General features: G+C 36.8%; 1 protein-coding gene and 1 long non-coding RNA gene across 6 annotated transcripts; both read left to right on the top strand.

Moving 5' to 3' along the window:
- Window positions 1–1,393: 1,393 nt before the first annotated feature.
- LOC103492033 (chloroplast envelope membrane protein) lies at window positions 1,394–22,659 on the top strand. 4 transcript variants are annotated; one of them, XM_017047019.2, is made up of 8 exons: window positions 1,410–2,371; window positions 7,888–7,973; window positions 8,616–8,789; window positions 17,478–17,592; window positions 18,896–18,993; window positions 19,525–19,660; window positions 20,811–20,912; window positions 22,116–22,659. In XM_017047019.2, exons 1-7 carry the CDS (start codon window positions 1,757–1,759, stop codon window positions 20,877–20,879), a joined length of 1,293 nt encoding a protein of 430 aa, XP_016902508.2. In that variant the 5' UTR covers window positions 1,410–1,756; the 3' UTR covers window positions 20,880–20,912; window positions 22,116–22,659. The 4 variants fall into 4 exon arrangements, 3 of the variants coding, with proteins under 3 accessions (XP_050940521.1, XP_016902508.2, XP_008450436.2); XM_008452214.3 differs by having other exon boundaries at window positions 22,057–22,659; XM_051084564.1 differs by lacking the exon at window positions 22,116–22,659 and having other exon boundaries at window positions 1,394–2,371; window positions 20,811–21,027.
- On the top strand, window positions 2,396–7,878 carry LOC127149363 (uncharacterized). Of its 2 annotated transcripts, XR_007820876.1 has the most exons (3): window positions 2,396–6,423; window positions 6,498–6,562; window positions 6,692–7,878. It is a non-coding gene; the product is annotated as an uncharacterized LOC127149363 (long non-coding RNA). The 2 variants fall into 2 exon arrangements; XR_007820875.1 differs by having other exon boundaries at window positions 2,396–6,562.
- Window positions 22,660–23,066: the final 407 nt, after the last annotated feature.

Below are 23,066 nucleotides of genomic sequence, written 5' to 3'. Positions count from 1 at the left end.
TCTGTTTTTTTATCATCTTTGTTTACGTAAAATTTGGAGCAAATCTAAAGTGAATTTTTAGCTTCGTCTTCACACATCGAAAAATAATTAGAGTGACAATCATATCACATATTACTTTACCATATTCAAATATTTAATAATCAAGGTTAGTTATTTTAAACTTTTTTTGTTTCGAAGTGTTCTTCTAGTCACTATGATATATATCTTTTAAATAAATTATTATAACAGATTGAAGTAGATTTCTTAGGAAGATAGTACCTCTAAGAAATCTACTTTTATTGATAACATGTACTTTGACTAATAAATTTACATTTTGTATGTTATGAAGTATAATCGGAGCATATTCATGTAAAGTTTGTTTTTTTTCTTTTTATGTTTATTACCTATGTATTTTTGTTTATCCATACGATTTGATAGAAACTTTATCTCAAAATTTTAGTGGACTTTTTGACAGATATTAGAAGTGTAGTCATCTAACTTCAAAAAAAACGTTTAGAAAAATCATGGCCTCCAAAGACTATCAAAAGAATCTTTGCCTCTAGCTTTTAATTATTTTAGTTAAAAAAATTTAAGTTTAGTTTGTTGTAGCCTAATTAAATTTCTTTTATATTTTTTTAGTAGAGAGTAATAAAAAGAGTTTTTTAAAAAAATACAACAAATCGACAAAATATTTAAACTATATAGAACAATTTTGAAAACAGAAAAAGTTCGGAGGTCCACAATGAGAATACAAAAAATGCCCCAAACACACGATTAATCGGCCACACGCGTGCGTGTAATTCTTCTTCTAAATGATCATGATACACGCTCATGTAGGTAATAATACATATCGTGGGGTAGTATATCAACATGATCATGTAATTCTTTTTAATGATGGAAAAAATGCTTCAAACCTAAACTATCATGTTGACTATGCTAAACGATCATGTTGACTAGATAAACAACCGTTTAAATTATATTCACATGATCATGTAGTTCTTTTTAAACGATGAGAAAAATGTTTCAAATCTAAACGATCATGTTAACCAGGTAAGCGATCATTTAGATCATATCAAAGTGATATTTAAACGATCTTGATATTCTAGAGAAAGAGTTGGAAGAAAGAAAGAGAAGATGAAGAAAGAAAGAAAGAAAAAAAAAGATGAATACAAATAAAAGAAAGAAAATCTGGATGAGAATATCTAAAATAGAAGACGAATAAATTAAAAAAAAATAGAAATGACGAATTTTTTCGATATCAAAGAAAAATCTGTAATTTAGAAAAATATTTTACTGATTTCGGGACCATTTTAATTTTGTTTGGTATTTTGTTATATTTACGAAAATTACCAAAAAAAATGTGTTATAGTAAGTAAAGAAATAAATAAATAGAGTCTCATTTGTTTATGCTATCGGGCAAGGAGAGTGGTTAATTACGTAATTGTGGAATTATGTGTAGCTACGTGTACACTACCGTTATCCTCACCCTCTGATTCTCTCACTCACCATTCTCCACAGCTTCACTCCATCTCCAACCTCATTCACGAGAGGGAAGAACTTTCATTTCTTCCTTTCTTTTTTGTTTCTCTCTCTCAACAATGCCGACTTCAATTCCTTCTTGAATTTTGATCTCATTCAATTCTTTCCCTTTTCTTTTCCATGTTCAATAACATCATTTATATACATTACAACAATTCTTGCTTTCATTTCTCTCATTTCTTCTGAATTACCCTGCATTTATCTGTTTTGTAAACCCCCAAAATGTGGGTAATTCCTCATGTTCTTGATGAGCACTTCAATGCTATTACCCCACCACTTTATCTTTCATGACTGCGCCAAGGTATCTTCTCTTTCTAATTTTCCTTCCTGCAATTCATTTCTTAAATTTTCTGCTTTGGGTCGTAAGAGAAAAGGGTTTTATCGGCATGTTCTTAATGCTAAGAACAATGGGTATTCGAGGAAAAGGAGTTGGTGGCAGAGGTTTTTCTTTGATGATGATGGAAATTGGCTGGGTTTGAAGGATGATGGAATGTTGGAGGATGAGTTGGAGAGTATTGCGAGTGATGAAGATTTGTCTGATGATGAAAAATTTGAGGCGTGGAAGAAGAGAGCTGAAGCTATTATAGAGTTGAAGGAAGCACAGGAAGATGTGAGGAATGAACAAGGGCAGAGGTGGACTGATTGGCTTTATGAGGACACAAATCATGCTCGAACTTCGTGGAGTCAAGATTGGGATAATGGTCTTGGGGAATTGAATGAAGAATCGTCTGATGTTAGTGATTTAGTTCCTGAGAAGGGATTTGTTGAGTCTGTTAGAGATTTGGTTCTTGGGAAGGAAGAGGATGACATGCTCTATGAAGACCGTGTATTCCAGTATGCTTCCTTAAATTCGGTAAGCTCGTGTATTTAATGTTGTATAACCTTAAATGGACAGGTTCTTACTAGTATTAATATCATTAACAATCAACTTAGTTTACTACTCTATTGAGATTTTATTCTAGTAACTTATGCCATACATCTGCATGATACCGGTAAGAGTTCAACTCTTCAGTATTATTTTGGACATGTGACATCAACCTACTCTGAAATATCGTCAAAGATGTACATACTGCCGTGCATGGATAGCCATAAAGCAAAAACCCTTTTGTCTTGGCTCATTTATTTCAGCACCACCGTCTTCTTTGGCTTTGCTGTATTGTAGAAAATGTAATTTTGGTTTACATCTGCTCGACAGAGTTCATTTAATTGTCCTTGCTATCGCCATAAAAGTTTTCAGCATCCTAATTGGCATATTTGGGTGTGTAACAACTTAAATTACAGTGCTAGAAGATGTTAGATTTCCCCTTCACCTGCACACAATAAACCCAACAATACAAGAATTCCGAGAAAATACAGGCTAAGGCTGCTCTGTTCTTATACATACATACATAAATACATACGTACACACACATATATATATAGATGTGCTTCACGGAAAAGTTGAAGCAAGTTTCTCAATTACAATGTAAAATGATTAGCAACAAACTTAGAAACATTGAGCAAATAAGAAATCCCAGAGCTGAGCTATCCTTTCCTTGCTCCCACTCAATTTCTTCACACCCTTCCGTACACCCAAAACCCCTACTAAAACCCTTGCTCACTGCCACAGTTTCTTCACACTGAAAGAGCTCACCTTTCCCTTTCATTTCTGGGAAAGTTCATTTATTTTGCCACCATAGGTAATTACCTCTACTGGTTCGTGAGAAATAATTTATGTAAGCCGATTCTCTGTTGTATTTGCATAACCCTTTTTTTCCTTGATTTTGACCTTGCTACTGTGTAGATTCCTCTGGAACCATCTTAGGTGGCATTTCATTTGCCCAATGTCTTCAATATTTAGGTAGTAAAGACAATTTCTCTATTAGGCTTGTTGACAGCTGAAGCAGTATTTGTGTTTATGGAATAGAGATTGTCAACAAAATACTATTTCTTAAGTTGGGCCATATCAGCAAAAGGGGTCTATTTTTATTTCTTAGTCAGGTCTTACTGGATGTAAAAGAAAAAAAAAATCAAGAGTTTAAATTGACTTGCATTATGAGGTTGGAAGATACAGACTTTTATACTGCTGGTTCACATTCCCCCTTGTGGTGTTGACCTATGTCTATCACCTAGTTACCTTCCCTCGTGGTTCTCATTTCCCGGGTAAGAATTTACCTAAGGTCCGGAGATGGGGTTAGACAAATGAAACTCAATAAACCCAAAATCTCTGCGAGAAAAGTTTATGTAAGCTCTGCCCCTATCTTTGTTTTAGATAATTTCATGGGGAAAAGCCTCTTGACTAGTGCTTTTCTGGTCTGTACTTTATTTCTCTTAGAAATAATGCTTCTATAGCTGGCTTTTTGACGCAAAGCATGGAAATTTTTTATGATAATACTTCAAGATGTGATTTTATTAATGAATATGGGAGCCTTTTATAGGCTGAAAGTTTAATAAGGATTAATTATGAGTTAGTTATTTTTTAACTAAGTCAAGATACGAGAATGATAAACCTAAACTAAAATCAAGAAACTTAAGAAATAGCTAAAGAAGCATCAAGAACTTAGAAACGTCAAGAATGTAAGATGTTCTACATCAGATCCCTCTCCTAAGAAAAAACTCGTCCTCGAGTGCATATTAGGGAGCCAAAGAAAAGGAATCAGAAGCATGGTAAGGAGAAAGATAAAAAACGTTGAATGATGGGGCTGATTCTCATGGTAGCTGGAAGGTCTAAACGGTATGCATTTGGTCCAGGCCTCTCCAATATTTGAAACGGACCAATGCGCTTGTTGGTCATTTTAGAATGATGACCAGCAGGGAAGCGTGATTTGTGAAGGTATGCCCTAACAAGGTCACCCACTTGATACTCCTTAAGACACTTGTGAGAGTTAGCGGCTGTTTTGTAAGAATCATTAGCGAGCTCTAGATGATTCTTTACTTCTTGGTGCAGCTTGGAAATACGGTCAGCCATGGCTTCAGCCTCCATACTGACATCAACAATAGAGGGAAGATGAGCTAAATCAAAAGTAACCGAGGGAGACTAGATATACAACCTCAAATGGAGACTTTCCTGTTGAGCGATTTTCCATGTGGTTGAAGGCGAATTCAGCTCGAGGCAATGCTAAGTCCCATTTTTTAGGCTTGTCCCCGCTATGGCATCAAATGAGGTTGCCAAGAGTACGATTAGTCACCTCTGTTTGGCCGTCAGTTCGGGGGTGGCTGTCAGTACTAAACAGTAAATTGGTGTCAAATTTGTTCCATAAGGACCTCCAAAAGTGGCTCAAGAACTTGACATCACGATCCGAGACTATTGTTTTATGAATTTCATGTAATCTAACAATTTCTCGGAAAAACAGATTAGCAATATTCAAAGCATCAAAAGTTTTTTTGCAAGGGATAAAATGAGCCATCGAAAACTACCTTTCTTTAAACAATTTGTCAAGGGGGCTACATTAGCGCTGAAATTCCTTATAAACCTTCTATAAAAGGAAGCTAAGCCTAAAATACATTGAATATCTTTTGGAGTTTTTGGTTGGGGCCAAAAACTAATAGAATCAATCTTTTTACAGTCAACAACAATACCATTTGAACTTATGATAAAGCCAAGAAAATGAATGCTATAACACAAAAAATCACACTTTTTAGGGTTCATTTGCGGCTCATTTTCTTGTAAGGCAGTAAAAAGTAACTGGAGGTGTTTGAGATGGTCTTCTTTAGTAGAGCTATAGATAAGTATGTCATCAAAGTATACCACAATGAATTGGTTCAAAAAAGGTCGGAGGATTTGGTTCATTAGATGCATAAAGGTGTTAGGGCATTTGAGAGATCAAAAGGCATAACTAACCATTCGAACAACCCTTCATTGGTCTTAAAAGCTGTTTTCCACTCATCCCCTGGTTTAGTTCTAATTTGGTGGTAGCCACCCTTAAAATCTACTTTAGAAAAGATAGAGGCATTACCTAATTGGTCAAGGAGGTTGGAAAAACGAGGAATGGGGAACCTATATTTGACTGTGATTTTGTTGATGGCTCTACTATCAACACAAAATCCCCAACTGCCATCTTTTTTTGGTGCAAGTAAAGCTAGGACAACACAAGGACTTAAGCTCAGTTAGATATGACCTTTGCTAAGGAGTTCTTCTATTTGTTCATGTAGAATTTGGTAAGGTGCTACCGGGCATTAAGTCTATTGTGTGTTGTATATTTCTAAGGGGTGGCAAAGAAGTGGTTGATTCTGTGATTTTTGGGAATTTGGTTAGAAGGTGAGTAATCTCAATAGGTAGGTTAGCTTATGTAGCTTGATTTTTGATTGGAATGTCATCCTTCTTGATGGGCCTTGAAGGTGTGGATGAGCTTCCTTGTTGAAAATTTCTGAACGAGTCAATTGGATTAGTTCTTTGTTGTTGTTTATCCTGATTGTTCTTTCCTTGATAAGTCTTGGTTTTTTGATTTCGCCACTCTCTCCAATCTTGGACACCAAAGAAATAGCATCCAAAAGAAAAGTAAGGGGATGTAAATTGACAATATCTTTAATTTCATCATCCAACCTGTGAACAAATCTAGAAATTTGTTGGTGTTCAGTTTCAGGAAGATTGTTGCGAGCGCCTAATGTAGAACTCTTCTGTGTAATCCATGATATTTCAAGAGCCTTGGTGACACTGTTGATATTGATTGTAGAGTAGTTGTTGGTAGTTGATTAGCAGAAATCGTTTTTCCACGAGCCTTAACATCTTTGGCCACCTTCTAATAGGTTGTTTACCAAATAACCACATGTTATTTTGTAGTTGATCCCACCAAGCACTAGCGCCACCTTGGAGCTTGAATGCCACCAACCAGACTTTCTTGTGTTTTGGGGTATTGGCGTAGTAAAAAAAAATCTACATTCTTGATCCAATCAAGAAATTTTTCCACATCCATTCGGCCATTGAAAGTAGGAAGATCCACTTTCATTCTTATTTCTTGGTCTTCTTGAAATTGTGGTCTAAAGCCGAGTCCTCTTTGCAGATCTTGATGAATATTCAGCAGATTGTCTTCATCGAAAGAGTCGGAATCATCTAACATGTAGCCTGGTAAGTTGTTCCCATAGAGTCGATTGTTGTGGATGTGAACAGCTTGGTTTCTTGGATGTTCTTGATTTAGCCGCTTGGTTTCTTGGTACTTCTTGCCGTTCTTGATTTGCTGAATTTGGTTTCTTGGAGGTTGAATTGCTTCTTCTAAAAGTTGTACATGAATTCGAGTAATGAGGCTAGTCAAATCTACCATTGATTGTTGCATATCCGATTGTCCCTTTCGGAGTTCTTCAATGGCTTGTTCCACCAACTGCAAGCGTCGGTTTACGGAGGTTTCCGCGTCCATGGTTCAGAATGGTGAGATCCAAGTTTCTTTGGAAGGAAGTGAGCTAAGATTGAGTTCTCTGATACCAATTGATGCAAAGCATGAAAAGTTTTATTAATGAATATGGAAGCCTTTTATAGGCTGAAAGTTTAACAAGAATTAGTTACGAGGTAGCTTTTTTTGAACTAACTCAAGATGCAAGAATAATAAACCTAGACTAAAATCAAGAAACTTAAGAAATAGCTAAAGAGGCATCAAGACCTTAAAGAAACATCAAGAATGTAAGATGTTCTACATCACTTTTAGATGCCCCAATAATAAATTTGGGATCATGGGCTGAGAAGGGGACTGTTTGATTGGGAGATGGGGACAAGATAAATTTGGGATCATGGGCTGAGAAGGGGACTGTTTGATTGGGAGATGGGGACAAGATAAATTTGGGATCATGGGCTGAGAAGGGGACTGTTTGATTGGGAGATGGGGACAAGATAAACAGTTTGGTGTGGGTTTTGGCCAAGACAAAATCAGGTGGTCTGATTGGAGTTTAGAACACTATTTGGGTGCTTGTTTTTTGACACCATCCTACTCTTGAGAAAGACCACCTACCGATCTACAAAATTTTGTCCAGCCACTAGATCACCCCCACACAGCATACTGGCCTGCAAATCATTTGCATTTAACATTTTTAAAAGAAAAGGATAAAATAAAGTTAAAATAAAATTAAAAAAAAACCCTCTCATTTCTCTTTCAGTATCCATATATACTTTTTTAGACACGAGAATTCAAGGAAGGCTGGCATATTTGTTAAGAATGCATCAGTTTTCTGCTAGATATAAATAGGATGCATGTTTTGCTCTTTTACAGTGTGTTCAAATCTTCTATTACAATATGTTCGAAACGTCTCTCACGGAGCAGTGATCATACATTTTAGCTGATTGAATCCCTTTCAAATATACAACTGAACAGTGAACTGCCTTGATCTTTGAAATTATTGTTTTTCACATTATTTTCAGAATGAAACCACTCCTATTCTGAGCTCTTTTCATTTTCATCTTTGCAGGCAAAATTTCTCACAGTTTTAATAATTATACCTTGGGCATTGGATTTCGTGGTTCATGATTATGTTCTCATGCCCTTTCTTGATAGGTAATAGATGAGTAGTTTTACATTATGACTTGTCCTGCCTAAAAATAAGAGATGTTATCAAATGATGCATAAAATTTTTACTTAACTTCATTATACGATGAAAAATGATGTATCTAGCACGTGGCCATAGGCAAACAATACACTTGATGACTGATGAACTTGACCACCATACTCCATGCTCTTTAGTTTTCCAAGTATTCTTCTGAATCCTTTTGTATGTATATATGCATATAAAAGAGAATTTTTTAATCAAAATTTTGTTTCTTTTTTGGGGGGAAAAAAGGATTGTGCTTCTTTTGGAGCTGCTATTTATTCATTGCTATAATTGAAATTGAAAGGGATATTTCTTTCCAATTTTTCTCTTTTTTACTTATGATATATTTCCATCATTACGTAGACAGGAGATCTAAAATTTAAATAATTGGATTACAATGGAAGAAAAGAAAAAGACTAGTTATGCTCAAAACATGAAATTTGGTATTTGATTCTTCAACGGTTCTTTGATAATTAATCTTGTAAAAAATTTCTATCAGTAGGTTTTTAAGTTCACGTTGAAATCATTTTTAAAGATTCCCTTTGGTAACGGTTCTGAATCTCTAAATTATCTCTGTCAAGTTCTGTAATGTTCCTACATTCTAACAGGTATGTCAAGAAAGTGCCACTGGCAGCTGAGATGCTCGATGTGAGAAGAAACCAGAAGCTTGAGATGGTTGAGGAACTGAAAATTGAGAAAGAAAGATTCAAACTTGAGATGGAAATTGGAAAGTCTCCTCCTCTTTCCGATGAAGAGTTATGGTGGGAATTACGGCACAGAGCGTAAGTTTTGCATCATAATCTTTTTCTTTGGAGGAGAAACTAAAGTTTGTTCATGTGAAGGAGATATTGAATATTGATTTTAGAGAGAAGTTAAACATCCTAGTCCTTTTATATTTTCATTATTGATTTTAGAGAGACTAATTCATTGCAAAACATGCGTTAATTTGTTTGCTGTTTAATGATCTATGCGGTTCCTTGGTCTTCTCATTGGTCATAACCCTCACTTCGGAACGTCTTAGTGCAAAGCAAAATCTTGGAGAAATCTTGAATGAATCTTTATTTGAATAATACCTAATTACAACCTAGGAACTCCTATTTAAAGCCTACAAGTCAGCCTTTTACTCCATAGAAAGCATGCTTTTCTTGGATGAGGGCAATTAAAACACTTATGGTAAAAGATAAAAGAGAACTTGCTGAAAAATAGTGGCTTCCTAAAGTAACTACCCAGCTATGAAGCACAGACACTTCATTTTGGATGGAGTGTCCGTGTCGGACACGTGTCCAACACTGACGCACGAGAACACATGGGGCTCTTTTTTAATATTTTGATATTAGTAAAAGAAATTTAAAAGAAAATAAAACCCTAAGTTTTAGTTCCAGCCCCTCATTTACCAAGAAATCCACGCTATGCAAGTTCATACACTTACGCTGCAAATAATTTATTGTCTGGATATATGCCTCTTGGATATAATTTGTTGGGACCAACTCTTCTTAAATGGGAAAAGGCAAATATTGAAAGATTATTCAGCCCGTTGAAAGATACATGGAAGACAAATGGCACAAGTATTGTGAGTGATGGCTGGAGTGACTCACAAAGGAGACCATCGATAAATTTTATGGCAATCACTGACAGTAAACCAATGTTTTCAAAAGCGGTGGATTGCTCAGGTGAGGTCAAAGATAAATATTTTACCGCAAATTTGCTGAAGGATGTGATTAATGAAGTTGACCCTCAAAATATTATTCAAGTGATTACTGATACTGCTCCTAAATGCAAGGGTGCAGGCAATTACCCAGTAATAACAACTTAAAAACAGGGGAAATAAAGCAGAAGCTAAACAGAATCTATTCAGTAGCTGTACAACAGTAGTTATACAATAACCCCGTACTGTAAGAACACCTCATTTTGGGATCCTGTCATCAGTGAGATTCCCAAGAGGCTTGCCTCTTTGGAGAAAGAGCTTCTTGAAAGGGGAAGACTCACCTCCATTCAATCAGTTTTGTATGCATTCTCATTCAATCAGTTTTGAGTGGCATGCCTATGTTAGAATTAGTACTTTTGGAAAAAATAAAATATAAGATTTTATTTCCTAAATATTTCCTAAATCTTTTCCTTTCTTATTCCTATTGTACTCTATTTATACTCCCTTTGTACCTATTGTTTTTGTTCATAAGAAAAATAATAAAAACTAAAGTATCGTGGTTTTTCTCCCGGTTCTCGGGTTTCCACGTAAGTCTCGGGTTGTTGTTAATTGCTTTCAATATGGTATCAGAGCAAAGCAATAACGAAACCCTAGAAAATAACCTAGGAGAAACCCAGATCGAAACTGAACCCGTCGCCGCCGCCGCCGCCGCCGCCGCCGGAATCGCCGCCGCCGTGGACGCCGCCGTCGCCGCCGCCATGGAGAAACTGCTCCAGAACCTACAGAAACCGCCGATCTACCCAACGGGAGTGGTTCCGCAGCCGTACGCGCCGCCGTCTGACCAGAAGTTGATTCACGCGCCGCTCGTGTCCGGCGCGTGGGCCCACGCGCCGCCGCCGTTTCACGTCACCGCCCATCCCGTTCCCTTCTACGCACCGTCGGATGTCCAGCCGTCAAACCCTTCCGGCCATCCGCATCCTCATGCGCCGTCTACGAGCTCCGGACAGCATCCCTCAACCGTAAATTTGTCAAATCAGTACAGTAAGCAGCAGCTGTACGTTGACCCTTTACAGCAACCGCTGTTTTCTGGTAACGGAATTGATCAACCCCAAAACAGATCGGACATTGAAGCGGGCGAATCTTCAACGCATTCCAAACCAACCGAGTTGCCGATGTATTCCAAGAACCCGGTAACTTCGTTCCCTAATTCACAGTCAAATTATATAACTGGCTCTTTGGGTTCGTCTACAGGGAATTTTTCAGGCGAAAAATTAAATGGTCAAAATTATTTTTCTTGGTCCCAATCAATAAAGATGTTCCTCGAAGGTCGATACCAGTTCGGATTCTTAACTGGAGAGACTGTACGTCCTCCACCGGGAGACGCCTTGGAACGACTCTGGAAAGGAGAGGACTCATTTATTCGGTCCATGCTGATTAATAGTATGGAACCACAGATCGGCAAGCCTTTACTATATGCAGCCACAGCAAAAGATTTGTGGGATACAACTCAGACCCTTTACTCGAAACGACAGAATGCCTCTCGGTTATATACACTGCGAAAACAGGTCCATAATTGCAAACAAGGGACCTTGGACGTAACTACCTATTTTAACAAGCTCTCTCTCCTCTGGCAAGAGATGGATTTGTGCAGAGAGACAGTTTGGGACACACCAAATGACAGTACACAATATGCTAAACTTGAAGAGGCTGACCGTGTTTATGACTTCCTTGCAGGACTTAATCCCAAATTTGATAATGTTTGTGGTCGTATACTCGGACAAAGACCTCTTCCCTCCCTAATGGAAGTTTGTTTTGAAGTCCGCCTGGAAGAGGATCGCACTAATGCCATGGGTGTATTGACTACCCCTACCATTGACTCCGCAGCCTTTAGCGCTCGGTCCTCAAATCATGACAGTGACAAGAATAATGGGAAGTCAATTCCTGTGTGTGAGCACTGCAAGAAACAATGGCACACCAAGGATCAGTGTTGGAAACTCCACGGTCGTCCCCCAGGAGGTAAGAAACGGTCCTCCAACGAGAAACAGAACTCAGGACGTGCCTACATTAGTGAGACTACACCTGCTAGCACTTCTCAATCAACTGATCCTACTGTGAGCCAGACCAAGACTCCTACTCTGGGTGCCATTGCTCAGTCAGGTATGCCTCAGTCCCTTGGGCTTATTAGCGTTGATGGGAAGAATCCCTGGATCTTAGACTCGGGGGCTACAGATCACTTGACAGGTTCTTCAGAACACTTTATCTCATATGCCCCGTGTGCCGGTAATGAAAAAATCCGAATAGCCGATGGCTCTCTAGCTCCGATCGCTGGCAAAGGACAAATAGTTCCCTTTGACGGTTTTGCTCTCCAGAATGTTTTGCATGTCCCTAAACTGTCTTACAATTTGTTATCTATAAGCAAGATCACTCGTGAGTTGCATTGTAAAGCTATCTTCTTACCTGAATCGGTTTATTTTCAGGACATGAGCTCGGGGAGGACGATTGGCACTGCCCGGCATAGCAGGGGACTTTACATCCTTGATGATGATACCTCATGTAGTAGTTTGTCTAGGGTTAGTTTACTGTCATCCTACTTTAGCACTTCTGAACAAGACTGTATGTTGTGGCATTTTCGACTGGGCCACCCAAACTTTACATATATGCAACATTTATTTCCCCACCTTTTTTCTAAAGTTGATGTCTCTTCTCTATCTTGTGATGTGTGTATCCGGGCAAAACAACATCGAGTCTCTTTTCCCTCACAACCATATAAACCTACACAACCATTTAACCTCATCCATAGTGACGTTTGGGGTCCTTCCAAGGTCACCACCTCCTCGGGAAAGCGGTGGTTTGTAACTTTCATTGATGACCATACCCGTCTCACCTGGGTCTACCTTATCTCAGATAAATCCGAGGTTCCATCCATTTTCCAAAACTTCTATCATACTATCAAAACACAATTTCATACAAAAATTGCAATTCTTCGAAGTGATAATGGTCGGGAATTCCAAAACCATAACCTTAGTGAATTTCTAGCCTCCAAGGGGATTGTTCACCAAACCTCATGTGCCTACACTCCTCAACAAAATGGAGTGGCCGAACGAAAAAACCGACACCTTGTGGAAGTAGCCCGCTCACTTATGCTTTCCACTTCCCTTCCATCATATCTGTGGGGAGATGCTATTCTTACAGCTGCTCACTTAATCAATAGAATGCCTTCTCGTATCCTCCACCTTCAGACTCCCTTAGATTGTCTTAAGGAGTCTTACCCCTCTACTCGTCTTGTTTCTGAGGTTCCTCTTCGTGTGTTTGGGTGCACCGCCTATGTCCATAATTTCGGCCCTAATCAGACCAAATTTACCCCTCGGGCTCAGGCCTGTGTGTTTGTTGGGTATCCCCTTCACCAACACGGTTATAAATGTTTTCACCCGCCGTCTAGGAAATATTTTGTCACTATGGACGTTACTTTCTGTGAAAACCGACCATACTTTCCTGTTAGCCATCTTCAGGGGGAGAATGTGAGTGAAGAGTCTAACAACACCTTTGAATTTATTGAACCTACTCTTATTACCGTGTCTGACATTGATCCTCATCCCATAATCTTACCCACAAACCAAGTTCCCTGGAAAACATATTACAGGAGGAATCTCAGAAAGGAAGTTGGGTCCCCTACTAGTCAACCGCCGGCTCCAGTCCAAAATTTCGAACCTCCTCGAGACCAAGGTATGGAAAACCCTACAAAACCTTGTACTAATAATACAATGAGTGAGAATGACAAGTCTGATGTTGCTGTTCTTGAAAATATGGAAGAAAAGAACCGTGATGATGAGACTGAGGTGAGAATAGAAACCAGTAACGATGAAGCTGAACAGGGTCATACAAGAAAACTTGATGAGTATGATCCCTCTCTTGACATTCCAATTGCATTGAGAAAAGGTACCAGATCATGCACTAAACATCCCATTTGCAACTATGTTTCCTATGATAATCTCTCTCCACAGTTTAGAGCATTTACAGCAAACCTTGACTCTACCATAATACCGAAAAATATCTACACTGCTCTAGAGTGTCCTGAATGGAAGAATGCTGTTATGGAAGAGATGAAGGCTCTCGAAAAGAATAGAACTTGGGAGATCTGTGCTCTACCCAAGGGACATAAAACTGTAGGATGCAAATGGGTATTCTCTCTCAAATACAAAGCAGATGGTACGCTTGATAGACACAAGGCAAGGTTAGTTGCAAAGGGGTTCACTCAAACCTATGGTATTGACTATTCGGAAACTTTTTCTCCAGTTGCTAAATTGAATACTGTTAGAGTCCTGCTATCTGTTGCTGTGAACAAAGATTGGCCTCTATACCAGCTGGATGTTAAGAATGCTTTTTTGAATGGAGACCTTGTGGAGGAAGTCTACATGAGCCCCCCACCAGGATTTGAAGCCCAATTTGGTCAGGAGGTGTGTAAACTCCAAAAATCTCTATATGGTCTGAAACAGTCTCCGAGAGCATGGTTTGACAGATTCACTACCTTTGTCAAGTCCCAAGGGTACAGTCAAGGGCACTCTGACCATACTTTATTTACAAAGGCTTCCAAAACAGGAAAGATAGCTATTCTAATTGTTTATGTGGATGACATTGTTTTGACTGGAGATGATCAAACAGAAATCAGTCAACTAAAGCAGAGAATGGGTGATGAATTTGAAATCAAAGACTTGGGAAATCTGAAATATTTCCTTGGAATGGAGGTGGCTAGATCAAAAGAAGGTATTTCCGTGTCTCAGAGAAAATACACCCTTGATTTGCTAACCGAGACAGGTATGTTGGGATGTCGTCCTGCTGATACTCCTATTGAATTCAACTGTAAACTAGGAAACTCTGATGATCAAGTTCCAGTTGATAAAGAACAATATCAGCGCCTTGTAGGTAAATTAATTTACTTATCCCATACTCGTCCGGATATTTCCTTTGCTGTGAGTGTTGTCAGCCAGTTTATGCAGGCTCCCTATGAGAAACATATGGAAGCTGTTAACAGAATCCTGAGATACTTGAAAAATACACCTGGTAAAGGGTTGATGTTTAGAAAAACAAATAGAAAGACCATTGAGGCATATACTGACTCAGATTGGGCAGGATCTGTTATTGATAGAAAGTCTACATCCGGTTATTGTACCTTTGTTTGGGGCAATCTTGTAACTTGGAGGAGTAAGAAGCAAAGTGTTGTGGCCAGGAGCAGTGCTGAGGCTGAATACAGAGCTATGAGTCTGGGAATATGTGAGGAAATTTGGCTCCAGAAAGTCTTGTCAGATCTTCATCAGGAATGTGAGACACCATTGAAGCTTTTTTGTGATAATAAAGCCGCTATTAGTATTGCTAACAACCCAGTGCAACATGATAGAACTAAACATGTTGAGATTGATCGGCATTTCATCAAAGAAAGACTTGACAGTGGAAGCATATGCATTCCGTACATTCCTTCAAGCCAACAGATTGCTGATGTTCTTACCAAGGGGCTTCTCCGACCACACTTCGACCTTTGCGTTAGCAAGTTGGGACTCATTGATATTTACCTCCCAACTTGAGGGGGAGTGTTAGAATTAGTACTTTTGGAAAAAATAAAATATAAGATTTTATTTCCTAAATATTTCCTAAATCTTTTCCTTTCTTATTCCTATTGTACTCTATTTATACTCCCTTTGTACCTATTGTTTTTGTTCATAAGAAAAATAATAAAAACTAAAGTATCGTGGTTTTTCTCCCGGTTCTCGGGTTTCCACGTAAGTCTCGGGTTGTTGTTAATTGCTTTCAATAGCCTACTTATTTTTTATCTCTGTTTGGAGACCCTAGCTTGATGAGTGGAGCAATTGAGAAGATGATGAGGGATTTCTTATGGAGATCGTTGAAGAGGGCTGGTTGCACCTCATGCATTGGGGGGTAGTTGCCAGGCCATTGGACTAGGGGGGTAGGCATTGGTAATGCGAGAGTGAGAAACATGACATTGCTGGCTAAATGGATCTGGCAATTCTATCATGAAGCTGACACTTTATGCCACAATGTTATCATTAGCAAGTATGGGCCTCGTCCCTTTAATTGGATTGGTGGTGTGGTTAAAAGCACCTCTAGAAACCCATGGAAAGATATCTCATCGGAGTTCTCTTTGCTTTCTCAGTTTATACAAGGGATGGGAGGGGATACCTATTTTTGGAAGGATAAGTACTTCAGGGATTGACCACTCTGTGCTTCTAGGAATCTATAAGACCTTCTATTGTGGATACTTATGCAAGAAAAGGTAAGAGAGGATAATTTCTCAACAATATGTTTATTAATTGTCAAATGAAACACGCTTAAGTAGGGAAAGGTTGGAGGTTTTAATAGGATTTTTGGGGTCAGTTTGGGTCATGGAAAATTTGATTGTTTGGCTGTGTTTGGCCAAGGAAGTTCCAACTCTCTTGAATAGCTAGTTTCTGTTTTGTTCTTGTTATTTTCCTTTGAGACTTGATATTGTATCAAGGAGATTATCTTTTGAGTGAAATCAAAGCATTATATCTTGGTGCTCAATTATTTTGTTTCTTTTTTATTTCTGTGTGTTGCATTGCAGGGAGGTTATGCTAGGAACCAAGGTAGTATGGGACGCCTTTGTCCCACATTGGTTAGAATAAGATGACCAATGTGGTACTTAAGTGTCTTGGCTCTCCCGCTCCAATAGCTGGCTTTTGGGGTGTGGTTCTCCAAGGTACTTAAGTACCTAACATACCGTTATATACTTACAAAGTCATTTGGTGATGTCAATCCTTCTTCTACTAGAATCTCCACCTCCTACCTTTCCTTCTTCTTCCTTGGGTCAATGGCTGTCTTTGATCTTTTATCTTTGTTGGGAGAATTTAGTTCCGAGAGAGGGATGTTCGTCTTTAGTATTCTTGTCCTTCAAGAGGCTTTTCTTGCCACTCTTTCTTTTATTGCCCGACCAATCTCTCCCAAACTCATGCCTCTATCTATTATTGATGTGGAAGATAAAAATATCCAAGGAGGTGAAGTTCTTTATGTTGCAGATCCTCCTTGGTTAGTCCTGATTGTTGTATTTTAAGTTAGCTGTGGATGTTGATTATATCCTCTGGAGTTGTGTTTTCGTTTGGGCTATTTTTGGTGTGGTTTCTTCGAGGTTTCGTTGGGGTGATCTTTGATCTCTCTAGGCCTTAGAATTTGGACTTTTTCTTTTAGTTACTTGTTAGGTTTTATTTTACTTGATTGGAGTCCCTTCTTGTGGTGACTCCCTTTTGTGGGCTTTCTTCTTTTTGTAAGCTCGTATATTCATTCATTTTTTTCTGAATGAAAGGTAATCCATTAAAAAAATGATGGATGAGGTTTCCTTTTACCTGCTATTTTAGTTTTGAGATAAGGTATATCTTTGTTGTTTAGAGCTTTTCTTTTGCTGTATTATGGAGCAGTTATAGGGAATGTGTAGGTGGTCAAAATAGAGAGTTTTTGTATCTTGCTAGATCTAATGCCTCCATTTGGATTTCTATTTTGTTTACTTTTTGCACTTGAAAATAATCGGCATGTCTATGCTCATAGTGGTCCTATGCAAATAAAGTAGAAGGGTCTTATATGATAATAATCGTATGTGCTGTTTTGTTGTGGCTTTTGGTTGAGTTTACACACATACTGAAAAAACACCTCTTCTGCACTCATACACCTTCCGTATATGCACATAATTGTGTATATTAGTTTATGTAAGTGATTTCTGTATACAGGCTATTCCATTTGATATGAAAAACTCTTTACAATTATTTATTTTTATTTTTTTCTGGCCGAATTATTGTTGCTTCAACAGGTTAACATTGAGAGATGAGTGGAGGTTAGAGAACCGTAAAGCATTTGCCAACATATGGTCAGACATGGTATTTGGGATCTCATTATTCATTCTTTTGTACTTCAACCAAAGTAAAGTAAGTTGTCCCCTGCTCTTTCCCTCTCTGGCTTTTATCATCGAAATTTTGCAATACGGTTTACCCTTTATCATCATAACATTATTTTCCAATCATCATAAAAAAGAATGAATGCGTAAACACTATCTGAAAGTTGAGAATGAATTAAGAAAATTCAGAAGAAAAGAAAATGCTCCAGTAACCATTCTATCTTCATTCTTCTTGGAAACCCCCCTTGATTCACCCATTGTAATGAAAGAAATTTGATTACCTATTGAGTGGACTTTGCAGCAGATCCACACCACAGAAACTTTTTTGCACACTGATTAAAATCTTTTGTGCAAGCATGGACTCTCTGTTCATACCTTCTTGACTACAAAAATTTCTTCTAACACCAAGAACTCCGTTGGACAAAGAAAAAAAGGTCTCTATTCCTCAACCATAATGACATCTCCCGAGATCATTACTCAATCTAACCAAAAAATGCTTGCTTTCCATTTGACAATAACTAAAATCCATGGAGTTTCTATAACTTATTAATTCTCATAATTAATAATGAAAAGAGTAAGGGCATGCTCGGGATTGATCTTGAATGATTATAAATAACTTTTGTTATGTTCAAAATCACTCCAAAACGTGTTTTTAATAATTCAAAATCAATTTTGATGGTATGAAACCGTGTTCAAAAATGTCAAATCAAACATTAAATTAATTTTGAATGATTATAGGCATGCTTGGAGTGATTTTGAATTGACAAAAATGAATTTAACAATATCAAAATCAACTCCAAACATGCAAAGTTAAAAAGGAAATGTGTCATGAAATTTAGCAGTTGCCTATGCAAGTCCTTATGTGAGTTAAAGCAAACTCCACTGATGGTGTTGCATAAAGATTTGCCTGATGCTATTTTGGGAAAAAATTGTAAGGATCTAATACTGCTTCAGTTATTGAACGAGTCCTTCATGGTCTGATCTGTTCTTAATAGCCTCTCTCGATAACACTAGTTTTTGATTGAGCATTGCCAAAGTATGTCACAAATACCCTCATCAACTCCATTATAATATTGCTAAATTGATACTAACAGTAGGAGTGGAATGTGAGGCAAAACTACATTTGTGGGACAAAAATATCTTTGAAGTCTAAGCATCATGACTTTTATGATTTTTAAGATAGTCTTGAATGGATTACAAACTATTTTAGCTAAAACATTAGCTATATTTATTTTGTTGATTTCTTATTATTTTTTGCTTATGCTATATTGTTAATCATGCGTACTAATATGTTCTACTACTTATCAATTCTTTTTCATCCCTGGATTTTGCAGGTAGCTTTGCTGAAATTTACAGGTTATAAAATAATAAGTAATATATCAGATACTGGGAAGGCATTTTTAATTATATTAATTACAGATATTTTTTTAGGGTAACTATTCAGTCTTTACTATTGTTCTACCAATTATTTTCATATATGATTGTGGTTCTAAACTTACTATTCGTTTTGTGCCAGATATGATAATGGATATTACTTATCTATAGTTCTTTTGCATAGAGAGAGAGCTTGATAACATATTTTGTGATCTTAAGATCTAGCCTACTGGCTTGGCCATCTTTTGACCTCCTTGACCTATGGAAACATTGATTTTACTGAGACAATGCTTGTACAATGTGGAAAAGGAATTTGAGGCCCTTAATTAGAAAAGCTAGAATAATTGAGAGGCATTTCATATTAGGTAGTTCAGTGTAGGAAATACTAAGTAGGAATTAATGATCATGAATTATCATATTCTATAGCATGCAAATCTCAGAGCTGGCATATCTATATTATGTTATCCATAGGTTCTGTGTATTTATCCCAATATCTTGTACAATTCGCTTATGGATTTAGTTGGTGGCGTATAGAAATTATATTTTCAATTTTGAAGTGTTATTAAAATGTTTTTCTTTTTGGTGGCAGTTATCATTCTGAATCCGGTTGGCAGACTCTGTTAGAAATAATTGTTGAACACTATGGCCTTGAGGTTGATCAATCTGTGATAACCATCTTTATATGCCTGGTTCCGGTTGTCGTGGATGCATGCGTGAAACTTTGGGTATGGCAAAACTATTTTTCTATTACCTATATTATTTTTCATATTCCAACTGCACTTTAGGGTTACAGCATGTGGCCAACATGAACATAGTTTGTTCAGTGGAAAAATGGTATATATAGATGTACTTTGTTCTGATATACCCTAAAGGGTTAAAAGGGGAGAAATCTCTGAGAATAAAATCACAATTTCTCTCTTTAGAGAGAATTGGAAAGCAAACTAATCTTAATCCTAATCCTGATTAATCTAAGAAACTAATCTTAATCCTATCAATCCAAACTAATACGAACTCCAATAAACTAAGAAAACTAATTCTAATCCCAGATCAATTAAGGATTTGACCAAGATAGCCTGATATATTCTAATCCTGTAATTTCAGTTTGCTCATAAGATTGTGAAGGACGTAATGTTGATAAACTATGGCCAAGTCTATCAAGTTTTTAAATATTTGTAACTTCTATTTAATTTCTGAAGGTTTAATGGATATTACATGCAACCTTAAGTTAGGAAAATATTGTAATTTATAGAACTTCTTTTATTATTATTATTTTTAATTTATAAAAAACAAGCCAACGCATTCATTAGGCACTGAAGGGTGGGCCAAGACGGCCTAACGAACCAAGGGACAAGGTGTCCCTTTTCCAAAAGGGGGGATTACAAAAACGTCGTCCAATCTAAATTGATATTATTGTGAGTATAATAATTACAAAAAAAGGCCTTCTGTTGGCTGAGGCTATAAACTGTACAAATTCACAAATGTAAGCAAAAGTGGGCAACTTATCTAAAAAAAATTCTAGCATTGCTCTGTAATTATAAACCCTTTTTATGTGTTATAATTAACCGTAGATGAGTGATATGAATTAAAAAAAGTTCATGACTTTTTCTTGGGATGAAAAGTGTGCTTTGATTGTAACTATGGGGTTGAAATTTCGGCTAATTTGTCTGGGATGAAAAGTATGTTTAGATTGTGATGTATTCTAATTCATAGCATTATTTTTTGGAAATTTGTCAAAAATAGAATATTTAGCAAAATATTCACACTTTTCATTATGAATTGTCTTTAAATGGTTTTGTTCCATAGAGTGTAAATAGTTTGCCCTTTGCTCTTTTTCTTCCTTCTGGACATTTATTATTGACTTCTTCCATGGAACAGCTGTTTAAATTTCTGCCAAGATTATCACCAAGGGTGGCGAATTTATTCCAGGAAATGAAGCGCCATTGATTTTGGAAATTTGGGCTGAGTCATTTGAGTAAGGTATAATATTGTATGAAGAATGCAGTTTTTTTCCTTTTCTCTTCTATTATAATATGATATGTGGATACTGGACTATTTGCAGCAATAAAATCTTGATCCCAAGCAACTTATCATATCTTGCATTAGATTGACTTACAAACTTTGATAATTACTTCGCATTCTTTTCCAATTTATGTTTCCGTATTTTTCCTTTACAATTGGAACACCAAATAGAGAGGGAGTCAAGATGGAAATGGGATTATCTTGTTACCATAGCACCATACCCTAAGCTTCCCTATGTCCTTTGTTTTTTCTTTTTCTTCTTTTGGTTTTTAGCTTTTAAGCTTATAACATGGTTGTTCTGTTACTTTTTTAGAGGTTTTTTTTTGAGAGTAAGACGAACTTTTAAAATTAAAATAACTTATAAAAACTTTTTTTTTTAATTTAATTATATAGGACCCATTTTTAAATATAGAAAAATGAGCCAACTTATTTATAGGATAAAATGTTAATCCTTTAGTGTAATGACATTAATAGACATTTCTTAGTGATAGACACTGACGTTAATAAATGTGTATCATGGTTTTTCATGCCTATCACCGACATCTTGGTCATTTAAAACAATTACCTTTTAAATAACTTAATTAAAATTCTTCAAATTTTGGTCTTTAGAATAATTTGCTTTGTCTTTCTCCTTGTTCTCGTTTTAGTTGTTGGGGAAATTGATGAATAAGAATTGAATACACTAGTAAACTTGTTACATCTCAACTTTAGTATAACAAGTGTTGGAGATTTCAAAAGTTGGTTTATATTTTTCAAAAGCAGCCTACCATTCAGTTGTCTTGCTCAAACATCTGATTTTAACACCAGAAGATTTTTCTGCTATTTTCATTTTCTGGAGAATTGCGGCCATATTATTTTATCCAATATCTTTTCTGTTTTGGGATTGCAACTTATCCTTTTCCTAGCGAGTGCTATTTCCCTTTGTGGATTAGATTATTTAAAGAAAATTACGAAACCCTTTTAGGGTTGCCAAATTTGCTTATTGTGCAAGAAAAGCGGTATTCTTCATGCAAGCATGTTTGTTCTTTGAGCAAGAGTTGTTCTTTCTGCCGCTGTTGTGTTCGTTATTGTGTTCTTGTTTGTTTCTCAATGTGTTTCACAGCTTCCGCTGCAAGTTCTTCATATGTTGTCTGCAACATATTGAAGATTATTCTTGTTTAGGAGGAGACCGAACAATTGTTGTCGAGAAGAGATTCTTGGTCTTAGAAAGGAGTCTAAGACACAGCAACGAGAAAGGATTCTCTATCTTAGGAGAGAACCTTAGATCCGTTAATGAAGGGAGTTTGCTAATCTGAAGGAAAAGATATTACTATGAGAGGACACTCGCTATCGGAAGTCGAAGTGAAGACACTTGTACTACCATTTTTAGGGAAAACATAAGCACGTGGAGAGGGAGGGAAACTCACATTTAGAGAGAGTCTAAGTATACTTGAAAGGGAGTCTCACATTTAGGATAGCCTAGGTGATCACTAAGTTAAGCTTTACATGAGTCACTGTAGTAGAAGTATTGCATATAAGTACTATGTCGTAAAATGCTTACCTTTCAATATTAGTGGATTATCTTTCTCGAACACAATGTCCCCAAGATGTAGGTGGTATATCGTCAAACTGGGTTACCAACTTTTGTTCCACTTGTACTTTTCCTTGGTGTTTTACTTCTTTAGGCTTGAATTAAAATAACTAAGAACCTTAAGATGTGTGAAAATGTTATTAATAAGTAGCCAAGTGCATTATTTACTTTGCGCGAATTGTAAGCATGCTATAACGATCGTCTCATTAGGAACAACGATTAACTCTAGTAGAATCACAACCTCGAACTATTTAGATCTAGTAGAACTCTTGGATATCTATCTCAACTCATCTCAAGATAAAAATATAAGAAAATAAAAAATAACAAACACAATGGCTGTAAAAAGAAAGATTCGTAGAAGATTATAATTTTTATTTTTTACTTTTTAAAATAAAGATCGTATATCAGGACATCACCACCTTTAGATTGTTATGTTTTGTATTTAGGATCTTGATCACACGGCACATAAAGAAATAATTTAAATACTATTTTGGTCCTTACCAATAGAGTTATTAGATGACATTTTTATGAGATGATTAGAA

Source organism: Cucumis melo, chromosome 5, assembly GCF_025177605.1.
Source record: "Cucumis melo cultivar AY chromosome 5, USDA_Cmelo_AY_1.0, whole genome shotgun sequence".
Classification (NCBI taxonomy): Eukaryota; Viridiplantae; Streptophyta; class Magnoliopsida; order Cucurbitales; family Cucurbitaceae; genus Cucumis; species Cucumis melo.
The sequence above is the reverse complement of the archived record's forward strand: the minus strand, read 5'-3'. Positions and strand labels throughout refer to the sequence as shown.